Source organism: Xiphophorus hellerii, chromosome 17 (genome assembly GCF_003331165.1).
Source record: "Xiphophorus hellerii strain 12219 chromosome 17, Xiphophorus_hellerii-4.1, whole genome shotgun sequence".
Taxonomy (NCBI): Eukaryota; Metazoa; Chordata; class Actinopteri; order Cyprinodontiformes; family Poeciliidae; genus Xiphophorus; species Xiphophorus hellerii.
In genome coordinates this window covers 11,470,196-11,483,008 of record NC_045688.1, presented here as the reverse complement: position 1 = coordinate 11,483,008, position 12,813 = coordinate 11,470,196, and the positions used below count along the sequence as shown (strand labels likewise).

Below are 12,813 nucleotides of genomic sequence, written 5' to 3'. Positions count from 1 at the left end.
AGATATGAAATTGTCCATCAAACACAGCACGGTTTAAAAAAAGAAGAGAAAAAAAAAGGCAGGACAAGGACCTTAAGCTGCCTCTTTTGTTAAAGAGTCGATTCATTTGAAGCGTAACAGGAACTTCACTATAACAGATGACTGTAGCGAGGGAAATAACTGGTTGTCAGCATTACACTGTGGATTTTCAGTGATCTATATATCAACCTGTAAGGGGGGGATCCACTGGCAGCGGCTGCCACACATTTCTCGTGCCGTCTCCAACACCGGGGAGAAAATTGACACGTTGGGATTTGAATTAACATAAGGAACGTGTGTGTTTAAAAAAAAAAAAGAAAAAAGAAAACTGCTGATAAGCATTCAGGCACTGCTCTTCAATTTTCAGTGACCAAATGGTCGGATTTAATTTTGTAGACTGAAATATCTTAGTACTAGCTAAAGCAAACCAATACCTAATTGAGATATAATCTAAATATAAAAAAAAAAGTCAGAATATTGAAGAATATAGATCTTTTAGCTAAAATGTCGAGTGAAAAAGTTACTTTAAACAATAGCACATCCTACAAAGCATTCACAGTTTTTTATCTACATCGCTAGCAACATTGCTGTAGCGGTTCGCACCCTTGTCGTCATATTAAAATTGGTAGTAAATCACTCCCCGCAGTGGCATTGTTATGGCGCAATCACTAACGTTAAACCTTTTGTAAGGTTTAAACTACTGCGCAGCACATTGTCCCTCGTCTTCACATTATATATTTACTCTAATATTTTAAAAGGCAGCTGTTTTTGATATCGGAGACAAAAAGAGGAACGGCATTTCTAGAAACACGTCCCTGGTCGCCTGGTTCTGTCTTCAAAACAGGACAAGAACTTCCCGAGATCTGTATCCTGAAATGTGGAAGCATACATTTGCCTAAAATAGCCTGGTGGCACAATATTTTACTTTAGTGGGGACTCTTGACGTGTTCTTTGAACATTGCGAGTGCAATCTTGTAAGCCCTTGATGGGTTTTCTCACCAGGCCGATGAACGCCCTCTGTTGATGGTCCTCTTCTTGAAAAAGTGGCACCAGCTTTTTATCTACAGAAGAAGAAGAAAAATACACAAATATAAAAATGTGTTTTTGAATTAACTTCTGATGATGAAGCTTATTTGATATTATTCTAAGTAATAAGCTATCAGTGAAAAAGGGGAAACGGAAGCAACGCGTTTTGGCCAGTTAATGAGACAAAAGAGATGACGACTTATTAATCAGAAGATTCGTTTGGTGTATTTTTAATTATTTAATTTTTTTTTTTGCTTTAAAGATACATCTCTTAACCTCAGGGATTAGAAGGCAGAAGTCCAACTGTGCAAGTCCTTTCATGTCAGTCTCATGAAAGCAGATCATGCTTCATCTGCGATACTTTGGACGCTCTTGCATACACAAATACACACCATCTTTGATCATCCACACAGAAAGCAGCCTCTTTGATGTTATACCCTGACATGCTACGGCTATATATCGCTCCATCATAACCAGGCCAACATGCAGAAGATCCTGTTTAATTTGCAAAATGCATGTCTGCAACAGGTACATCTAAATAAATTAGAATGACATAAAATTCTATATTTTTGTCACTCATTTCAGAAACTGATGCACTACACAGAGTGAAATATTCTGAGCCTTTATTTCCTGTGATTTGTAGTTGTTTAGTGGGATTTATCTGTGTAAGCCAGAAAAGTTACAAGAATGAGTTTCACTTCCTGAAAACGTTCAGCTTTGAGTCTCACCAACAATATTTATATGATGTTACTCACACTTTGTACACTAGTAAATGTAGATTAACCCTCTCTTTCTATCAGCTCCTAGAAGTTCCCCTTTCCGTGTCAAAGAAAGATATCATGACAGCATGATTCTGCCACTGCCATGCTTAACAATGAGTGGTACATTTATATCTCAAGATATAAATATCTCAAGTTTATTTATAGCTTGAGATATTATTTTATGGCACTAATTCGGTTTAAACATCTCAGAAACTTTCTCCCTAACCCATCCGGTCTGTCCGTTGGTCTTCATGACGACGTTTGGGACATTCACATCGTATTAACGCTGTTTTCTCCAAGGCGCCCACTCGGTGTTTACAGACATCGAGTGGGCGCAGTGTCGTCACTTAGACAGCTACCCATTAATCTCGTAGATTTGGAGATCAAGACTGGTTTGGCAGGATTAGGAATATCTGTGTGACAGCGCGGCTTAAAAGGACGTGGCAAAGAGAGATGCTGGGTGTATTAGGTGGACTACTGCATGATATGGCAAAGAGAAAACCTGGGGAAGAGAGAAGGATGTGCAGATGTCTGGTGCGTCGAAGAAAGATGCAGAGGACAGCCGGAATAGAAGTCTTCATAAACCAATCTCTTGTATTGAATTTATTATCGACTGTTTTGATTGAATTACTCACGATTTAAGAAAGCAATCTGAGGGGAAATGAGCACGGGGCTCCAGTAAGTTGACAGTGGGGACTGAGTGGTTTTTCATGCTAAATATAAATTGGAATTTGTTAAGCAGCACACCTCTAAAGTCTCAGGCATAAATTCTCGAAATGTGGCGTTCCGCGTAGTTTTTATGTTCTGTTCATTTCAAATATCAGGCATTTCATGTTGCTTGGACCGCAGAGACGGAGACTCGAGTCAAACATCAGTCGCAAAAAGAAATAAAAAAAGGCTTCAGACTTGACATGGACTCGAGGTCTGGCACTCTGGTTTCATATCCCACATGATAGATTGACTTTTACTTTTTGTTTCTGTCGAGTATCTTTCTGACCAAGATTCGTATATTCTGTAAAACGGAACGTGTATCAACCGGAGAGGTTTGTGGACCATCAGCAATTTTACTTTGTAAAAGCCTTACATTTTGCTGTGGCATTTTCATAATGACCACTGTCACAAGTGACTTCACAGCCATTTCAGAGTGAAATAAATGTAACTTCACTCAAACATTTTAACTGTTGCTCTTAAGCTATTAAGAGAGATGCATCTTGTTCTTTAAAAATAAAAGCAAATCCTGCTTAATTCAATACGAAATTCAACTATGACAAGGATAAATACAACCTTACTTAATTTTCAAAAGTAATTTACTTTTTTTTATGTTGAACTGAATGCTCTGAACTCTCCGCCTCCCCCCCAAAAAATATTAAATGTTCAACCTTTTCTGCTAGATACAGTCTCGTAATATACAAAAAAGGTGAAGATGCTCATGATGCTGTATCGTAACTGTAAGGAGAAATCAAAAGATAGTAACTTATTTTAAAAATACAACAAAGAATATTAACAGCCTGTCAATTTTTTTTTTTTTACATTTATTTATGTTTTGTGCTTCTCTGTACAGAGAATCTCCCTACTTTTGGAAAGGTGCAGTCATGTCTTTTCAAGTGAATCCGGGGTGTTGGACCTTCTGTGGCCTTAACCAAAATTTTTTTTAAAGTTCCACATTAAGGCTTGACGTATCGCAGCTGCATTCGAGCTACGAGAGAGACAGAAAGCTGGACGAGAGACAGGAGAGGAAAGTACCTTATTCCCCGCTGTTATGTAAGTTTCACATTCTTCCTCATTGTTTCCTGGCTTGTTTCACTTTATTTGTTTCTCTTCTAAATTCCCTCCTTTTCGACTCTCCCCTCCAAAATAAACTGACTTCAGTGTGAGCTCTCCTCTTGGCATGACGCACAAACGCACTCGTGCAGCGTTTGGCGTTGCATTATGTACGAAAGGGGTTTGTTGCGTCACGCGCCGTGCAAACGTCGCGTTGCCCTTCAGGGGATTTTGTTTGTAAGTGAAAGTGAGTGCTCTCTTTGGTTTGGCTTACCAAGGCACCAGGTGTCAACCACTGAAAGAACCCTGGAAATAAGAAGAGAGACGCTTGATGAAAAAAAACAAGACCTCAAGTTGGAATTTCTTTTATTTTCTTAGAACAGTGAAATATGAAGCTGCACTGCCTCAAAAAAAAGAGCTAAAACTATGGAGGTGTAATCCAGTTCAGACATGAGGGGGGAAAAAACTAATTATTAAAATTTTTTTATGCTGTTTTGTTTAATTTTCAGCAAATCTGACATCAGTTAGTGCAGCACTGAGGTGTTTGTCCACCAAGCTGCTTCATCAACAGCCGAGAGTCTAAAGTCACCACGGTATATTTGTTGTTTCTAGAATAATATTAGGTTGAAGGAGCAAAATACATGGAAATATTGAAAGGTGATCTATGATTGCCTGCAACAATTAAATTAACATTTAACAGTACATTTCAGTTTGGGGTTTTACGTGAAGAATTTTAAAAAAAAAAGGTCGGGATGAACTTCTACAAGGCACAGTATCTTCATATCACTATCCACAGCCGAGTGCAGCTTGTTTATGAGCCAGCAGACAAGAAGAACAGACCGAGGAGCACTTGAACTACATCAGGGATGCATCATTATCCTCTTGTACTTTGCTTTTAGTCAGCACTGCATGCATCATGCTGCCTCTTCAAAGACTGTGTGAAGTGCCAAATTGTAAAGGAGTGAGGGAAATGTTCAAGGTTTAAATAATTGGGAGGAAGCAGCAGAGAGTTAGGGGCTGAACTAGAGCTGTGCTCTTAATCTTATTGTACTGCAATGATGATAAATCTAAAAGTCAAAAACACTTAAAAGAAATCCAGCAACACCACATATGCAAAAAAAAAAAAAATTGTGGCGATAGGAAATAAAAGTGGTGGCTGTATTAAGGTAAAGCCAAGAATTTAGAAGCGTCATTTAGCGGTTTCGAAAACCACGAGACGTTTCTCTCCCTCAATGCCAGACCAGAAAAACAAAAACAAAAAAAAACCCCCGCAAAAGATCTTGTGGAAACTAAAGCGACAACACCCATCACTCTAAAAAAAAAAAAAAAAAACGGCAATTTAAAGCTGCAGTAGCTAGAAACAATCTGGCTAAAGAACTTGACTAATTATACGAAATAACAGCAAATAATGCCATTGTTATACAGTTTTACCATTGCCATTGTTACTGCCTGTTATTCCAGGAGTTTTACTTTATTGGCTCATAACTACTAAGAGGTAAATACTATAATACTGTAATATAAGATAAAATTTGAATGAGTTCTTTTTGTCAATAGGTCAATGTTTTTTGAATGCCAATTTGTGAAAAAACGCTTTTTTTTTAGCTACCATTAAATGTTTTATTCTTTTAATGAGTTTTAAATGTCATTATCAACTGGAGGTGAAACCTAAAGCTTTTAATTTTTTCATCTATTCTAGCAATTTGTTATCAGACCTATCAGATTTCATCAAAACTAGGACAGGGTTAAAAATTACCACAAGCTTCTAAACATCAACCTGCTGAGGTTTACATTTACCGCCTTTTATTAGTAATATTTCATACAGATAATGTAGGAAAGCAGCGATGCAGTTCCTCCCCCGTGCTTCAGGTCTGTAAGTTCGGAACATATTTCTTAACAGAGCTCCAGTGGGAGGCGGACCTACTTCTTTGTGTTCTCCTCCAAGTGATTCACATGGCTGGAGGCTTTGCTCTCGGATCTCTGAAAGAACACCACCACCACCATCATCATCATCATCATGGGAGGGATGAAAGTACACTGACAATGTTGGACTATACCCACAGGTATGCTGACAAGGACATCCAGAATAAGACACCTCCACATTAGCTGGCCATTTTTAGAATGGAAATGATGAGTCAAAAGTGATTTACAGTAATTTATATGCATGAAAGGTTTTTGCTTTATACACACACACACACCCCCACGCCCACACCCACACACAAAAGCACAGCCACTCACCAATTTATCCCAGTCGACCCGGATGTGTGAGGTTCTGTATCTTGGGTTGGAAACGGCGTTCAAACATTTCGTCCTCTCTGTGTTCCACTGCAGCTCTGCCCAGAAACCGTGGAGCCGCGCGGCCTGCCCAGTGATACGCGGAAACAAACAAGGTCCAAGCAAGCAAGGACAAACCAGAGTGAGGATAATTTGCAAATCAGCTGCATGTAAACAGAAACGCAAGCAGATGTCAAATAGGTTTTTTTATGTCCACCATTGAAAATGCAGCGAATCGGTGTGTTTTTAAGGTTAGCGAAGGACATGGACCGCATGCAGCTCTTGAGCAAAACACCAAGGTTTTGTCTACAGCGCAAATATGCGACACGAAAATACGTAAACGACAAATATTCTGCTACTGAGACAATAATATATTGATTTTTAACAGGAATAATTACCTGCAGTATGTATTTTTTGATTATTCTCTGAAGAATTTAAAACAGTGCTTTAGAAGAAACAGTCAAATGCTTATTGTTGTCACTAAGCTGATGTTAGCTTGCTAAGTAGTAAGGCTATCTGCTCATAGCTAGCCTACAGTCAATTAGGCATAGCTTAACAGTCAGTTTAGTGACTTGCTAAAGTCACTAAACTGAGGTTTTGAAACGTTTTTAGCTTAACAAATAGCGCTCATTTAAATGTATTTAAAAAGTGTGGGGTTTTTTTTATACCTTTCCCTTAAAATCAGGCACAACACGCAGCTCTGTGGTACACAAAACACCAGGGAGCTCCAACAGGCAGGCTGGGACTTCCTGAAACAAAATCCCAAACCACATTAAAAGTAAAGACCATACATTTCTATGACACAAATTGTCTTTCTATGTAGAGTGGGATAATCTAGTTCTTGCTTGACCATTTCAGGTTTTTGATGTAAAGATTTTGAAAGAAAAAAAAAATAGCGACATCCCTTTAGTTTAACCTTGAGCTTTAGCATATCTACAGCCTCGTGACGCACTGGCACCCTGGGCAGAGAGCCATAGCACCTATATCAAACAAAGCAGCCAGTGTTTGCATGTCTATCTGCTGGTGTGCATTTAAGCAATAGTGTGTGTGATACCTTTTTTTCAAACAAACAGGAATAAGGTAGGACTTTATCCAGGCCAAGAGACTTCTTATAGCAGATTCTAAACAAAGATGCTGCATGACAGAAACATACATTAATGTGTAAATATAGAGCACAAACACAAGCTGTCGACAAAAAGCTTTGAGGCACCAGTATGTCTATATTTAGACTTGAATGCAATTAATAAATCTCATTGCCAAATCTTTATCTTAAAGAGCACAAATTTCTAAAATCATATTTAATAGACATCACCTTTCAGTAGGAGTAGTAACATCTTTGTTAATTAAACACAAATGTATTAAAATGTTCTATTTCATTTCTAAAACTTATTTGCTTTCAACAAGAACCTAATCATCTACAGTCTGTTTTGAGCCAGCTGCAAGTCTCCAAGGTCTCGAGAGAGAGAGAGAGAGAGAGAGAGAGAGAGAGAGAGAGAAAAAAAAATCTATTTTCTAAATGCCCCGATTTGTGTGGGCGGCTTGGCACAGGTTTGCAAGGAGAAATTTAAGAGCCAAACAGAGTTGATGAAAGAATTCAGCTTTGTGTAGACTAGATGTAAGCATTCGAGTTGTCATGGACTGAAAGAGGAGGAGGAAAAGAAACTGGAGTGAGTGCAGCAATAAGACTCTAAAAGGAAGAATTAGCCACACTCAGGAGGCTCACGCTGACTGACCTAAAATGAACTCTTGGGTCTGATCGAAGGATTCAAAGGCGTTCATGTTGTCACACAGCCATTCGACAACCTGGAATAAAAATGAACACAAGATGGTTAACTGCACAGGAAGTAAGTCCATAAAATAGTTATTAGCTTCTATAACTTTGTAGAAATGGCTGCAGAGTTTATTGTTGTGCATATATTTTATAGCTTGCATTTAAAAAAAAAAAAGATAATTCATGCATTTGGATTAAAGGGAAGCTGGTGGTAGCAGCTAGCTGGGTTAGTTTATGATAAAAATAAGAGCAAAAGTCAGTTTTATACTGCAGGAAATCATCATTTATAGGTCACATATTTGACATCCTTTATGGCCTTTTTACATTATAAAAACACTACTGCTGTTATTACTTCAATTAGTGTATATGATTTAATATTCTGTACAGTGTCCTGACATAAAGCAACACTTTGTTTCCCTGGTGTTTTGATTCTGGACCGTGCAGCTTGGCAAAGTGGACAAATCTGTCCCAAAATTATTCTTCCATAAATTTGACAGAATGCTAGACGATGACAACAATGTGTTCCCACATTAAATATGACGAGGCTGGTTGTGCTCTTAGATTTTCAGGAAACTCCCCCCATAATTCTTATTTGTAACAAAAAAAAAAGTCTTTATCTTGTCAGATCAACTGTTTTCTGGTAGGGTTTTATTGTTTCTTTAGTTTTATAATCTACACCACAAAAACTTGAAATTCTAACAACCTTCAGCGTAGCCTTCCCAATAGTCGCATCTCTGTTAGGTGCTTTGAACAAACCGATTGTCAATTTGTCGAATCGCGCAGCGTTTCCTTGAAGCTGCAAACTCATCTGAACAGAGCCAAAAACATGAACATGCAATCACATTTGCTAAAGGTGCTATTGTGCTGAAAGCTGGCCCCCACACAAACAAAGATCCCAAACGTGGTGCGGGGTGTCCCAATTTCTATTGTTAGGTGACCTAATCAAGCTGGTGAGTCATTTAACCTTTAAAGAAATTATTTATTTCATCTATAAGGGCAGCTGGAACATCCTGTTTTAGATCTAATACCGTACTAATAAAGGCTTAGTCGTACTCAGCACAGTGTCCAAACCAAATATCGAGCCATTAATTTCTGCCGTTGACTCTGTCCACTTGTCTTCTTCTCTCACTGGTTTAATCACAACTTCAGTTTAATGTTTATGTGCCTCCTACCTTTCTTTCCCCAACTCAAGGTTGACACCTACAGCATTTCCACAGAATTGCACAAACAGAGCAATGAATTGCCCTATGAATTATTCTTATGAAACCATTTTCCTAGAGGTAGATATCCATGAAAGTAACCTAAGTGTATGCATTCTCTATCCTTCTTTCTCCTCTTCTTTGCTTGAAGGAGAGCAGATTGATCTTGTGTTTTTTCTTTTTCCAAACCCGGCAACAATCAATGGCTTCGCCTTTCTTGATTTTCTTTTTTTTTTTTTTGAGCTCAACAGATAATATCGAAATGCACAGCCAAATGCGAGCGTGAGCTCCGTGCCTTTGGACGCTAAAGGTCAATATCTTTGTCCACACACTTCATTATACTGTCTGCATGTGCACCTTCAGCTCCAGCTTCGGGTCATCTCCCATAAAAACCAGCAGGCAGTGGAGGGCAGCCAGGCGACGGGAGTCGGTCCTACTGCTGGGACACCTTGGGCATAGGTGGAAAAACATGACATGTACCTTTAATGTGAGCGGATGCAGATGAAGAGACCGACAGTTGACGTTACGGCGGTGTTAGTAGTTAGAGGGCCCTTCGATATGCAAACTCATAGCAGTAGAAAATCGGTCGTTTTCTTTTTTTTATCTAAATAGTGTGTGGTGTAAAAATATTTCCTGACATATCCCTAAAAAAGCCATGTGAAAATAATAACCTTTAGAAATCAGACTTATAGTTGTAAATAGAGACCATACCACTCAATATGGGACCCTGACATACGGTTGCTACAGAAACACCGAAGGAGGTAAGAGGTGATTCTGAGCATGGATGGAGTTAATTACAGGTCAGTCTGTAAAGAAATCCAGTTAAAGGCTTCAAAAGTTGTCTTTTTTTTTAAAACTGGAGGATAGTGACTGGCCTAGTCAAAGTCTAGACCTTATTCTAATTGAGAATGTGGGGAAAGACGAAAAAATTAAATGTTTGTCAACACTCTCCAGCCAACTTGAGTTGTAACTTGACAGAATGTGTGAAAGTGTGAATCCCTTTGCTTTATTTCTCAACGGCATTATATTTTTAGTAAAGCAGAAAGCCTAATGAAATCAGAGGACAGAGCAACTTTGAGTCTGACGGCTCTTCCTGGGCTGTCTGCTTCCAAACTTTGTGGTTGAAGTCAAATTTATTTAAAATTCAGGAAGTGTGTGCACACGAAAAATAACTCCGACAAATAGAAAATAACCCTCCATTTCCACCCGACTGCTTCTTTTCTAGCAATGTTCCACCATCCCTATGCTCTCATATCTCTTGTCTATTTATATTTAAATCACCAAAGTCACCATCACTGCACTTCCAGGTGGGGGGAAAAAAAAAAAAGAAAAAGTTTTGCATTGCACTCACCGGGGACGCGCATCTGATCTGAGGATCTGCAGCAGATAAGCCGGGCTAAGCTCAGCAGTGTGAATCGACCCACTTGCCAGCTCCAAAAGGCGAACACTGGTTTCATCATCCTTGTGCATCACGGTGAGAGCGTCTGACTGAAGCCGCGCGCCCAAGTTGACATCCTGACCTTTAAAAATTGACAAAGCGGACAAATGCGTTGAAGCGAAAGCAACCTTGAAAGTCTAGTGCGGCCACTGCCGGGCTTTGAATTGTGAGTTACCGGTTAGAAAAAGGGAGTGACACAGCAACTCCTGCTGCCTGGTGTTGATGCAGTGCAGGAAGCAACCCCGCAGATAAACCAGCATGTAGTAACCTGCATGGAAAAGTAACACAGCATCCCAGTTAGAGAGCATGTTCTGCAAAAGAGACGTTTCTTAGACACCAGAGCAGAGGGGTCGAACTCATTTCCGTTTTGGGCCAAATCAAGAGCATGAATGCTCTTAAAGGGCCGGTTGTGCCAGGATGTATTGATTAAACCTGTTCACAAACTGTCAAAATATCAATAAATCCTTCAAATGAAATATCATCAAACATCTTTTCAGTTCTTTCTGGGGTTTTTTCTTTTGCAATAAAAATCAAAGTGTTTATGGTACAAACTTGGAAATATTTGCGATATTTGCACTTATTGATGACTGTGAATCAGACGTTTTATTACTCGCTGTATAGATCATGGACTATAATCTGACATTAATTAAGGCTGAAGCAGCTGTTTGGTACAATTAAGAAAGTGTTTGATAATTTTAGAGAAAAATCTGCAATAAACCCCCAGTTATTAGCACAACTTGTTGTTACCCTTTATAATTTTCAAGTAGCTGATCAAATTTGGCAGTAAACAGATAAAAACTGCATTGATTTGATTGATTACATAATATTTAGGCACTAAATGTTTAGTCTGGAATCTAGGGGGCCACATAAATAGTTATTGCGGGCCAGATTTGGCCCACGGGCCTTGAGTTTGACACACGTGCACTGGATAGTAGCTCATACGATGAAGTTGAAAATGACACATTCCTCCACAGTGAAAGTTACAAATTTAAACATTCCGGTGTTTGCTTATGATACATTTCTGTGTGTGCAGCGACCTATGGGGATGAAGAGCGGATGAAGCTGGTCTGAATTCAGCGCGTCGTTTCCGAGGGACACTCTGAACCTCTTGCTGCAGTCTGCAGGGAGTGAGCGGAACCAAAGGTTCCCACATGATCGGGATGAGATGAGTCCAGAAAGCAGGAATGTGCGGTGAGATGAGCAGAGAGGTAAGGGGCTTGCTCACCTTTGTGAACTAAAACCATAACGTAGGTCAGTTCCTGTTTGTCCGTTAGCGGCTGGCTGTAGCAAACACACATGCTTCCTGAAAAGACGAGCCGAGAAACGGAGAGGTTTAGGGGTCATGGATTATAAATGATCTACTTTAATTGTAATTAAATCCCTCTGTATGTGCGCGCGATTAATCAAACGTACTTAAAAGGCCAAGAAGAAGAATGTAAAGTTTCTGATTAGGATTCCAAAAGCAAACACCCGACAGCCCAATGCGTAAATCGGATACCCAGGTAATTCTCTGTTTCATTTTCTTAAAACAATATCACTTTTATGGCAACAACAACGAGGCCTGGACTTTTTTTGTTTTGTTTTTGTAGGTTCGATACTACTCACTCCTCGTGAACAAATTTGCACAAACGGTGCATGATGATGCCCACTTCTAACATCTGACCAATATAAAAATGTTCTCACTATTTTAAGTGTTTTCCAAGTGCATATACAATAAGCATTGGGAAAATAGGAGTGGCCTAAGGGGATTTTTTTTTTGTTTCATTCATTATCATGTTATCCATCCATCCATCCATGAAAAATATTTAAGGAATTATCACTTTAGAATCTTCTGCCATTATTTCATTATGAACATTTGTATTTTTAGCATAAATGAAGTAAACTAAATATTCAAAACTCTGAAATTGCAGTGCAATTCAATAACAAAAGTGTTTCCGACTTCTACACTCTGATAGAACGTAATTTTTTGTTCCACCTTCTGTCCTTTTTTTGCATTTCAACAGACATCTAAAAATGTCTTCCTTTTTGGTGAGTCTATAGCTGTGTTTGTCTTGTAAAATACATGGAGAATATTCCAACATTTTCCGGCGCTATCTTCCTTTTAATTTTTTTTTAACTTTTCTTTTACACATAAGTCTCGGTATTAGATAAACATTGCCTACATTAGACAAATAAGAAAAAATTTTTAATGGAGGCTTATTATGACTATGTCCAAACAAATCAAGGTCAACATATTCTTGTCCTATTGATCTGACATGGTGTTTTTTATCGCGTTTCACTGGAGCGAAGGCCTCGTCTATTTATCAGAACATTATACGTCTGACGATTTTCTGATCCTCTGTGGTCAAATTTGCCATCTTGTCTAACTTCACACACACAGCGCCCTGCGAATTGACCCAAACCCGTTGAACTTATTCACGTTTTGTCATAAAAAGCAATCTTCAACTTACGCGATTCTGAAGTCGAAGGAAAAATATATTTTGTGCTTTTAAGATAAGCTATAAACAACAGTGTAGCATTTGTATTATTGTACTTCATAGAATCACTTCTGACAATCATTAAAGCTGG

General features: G+C 38.8%; 1 protein-coding gene and 1 long non-coding RNA gene across 5 annotated transcripts in view; one reads left to right on the top strand and one right to left on the bottom strand.

Annotated features, from left to right (window-relative positions):
* Window positions 1–12,813, bottom strand: part of gsap (gamma-secretase activating protein) — a 37,220-nt gene that overhangs the window by 17,185 nt on the left and 7,222 nt on the right. For all 4 annotated transcript variants that reach the window (XM_032588978.1, XM_032588977.1, XM_032588975.1 and 1 more), the window contains 12 exons: window positions 11,471–11,548; window positions 11,283–11,363; window positions 10,421–10,513; window positions 10,159–10,327; window positions 9,165–9,255; window positions 7,571–7,640; window positions 6,892–6,971; window positions 6,506–6,586; window positions 5,802–5,924; window positions 5,488–5,543; window positions 3,841–3,872; window positions 1,018–1,079 (listed from right to left, as the gene is read on the bottom strand). In XM_032588978.1, coding sequence (XP_032444869.1) covers window positions 1,018–1,079; window positions 3,841–3,872; window positions 5,488–5,543; window positions 5,802–5,924; window positions 6,506–6,586; window positions 6,892–6,971; window positions 7,571–7,640; window positions 9,165–9,255; window positions 10,159–10,327; window positions 10,421–10,513; window positions 11,283–11,363; window positions 11,471–11,548 — 1,016 coding nt within the window. The remainder of the gene's footprint in view (window positions 1–1,017; window positions 1,080–3,840; window positions 3,873–5,487; window positions 5,544–5,801; window positions 5,925–6,505; window positions 6,587–6,891; window positions 6,972–7,570; window positions 7,641–9,164; window positions 9,256–10,158; window positions 10,328–10,420; window positions 10,514–11,282; window positions 11,364–11,470; window positions 11,549–12,813) is intronic.
* Window positions 5,516–11,477, top strand: LOC116736486 (uncharacterized). The gene is made up of 3 exons (XR_004342573.1): window positions 5,516–5,626; window positions 5,895–5,979; window positions 11,279–11,477. It is a non-coding gene; the product is annotated as an uncharacterized LOC116736486 (long non-coding RNA).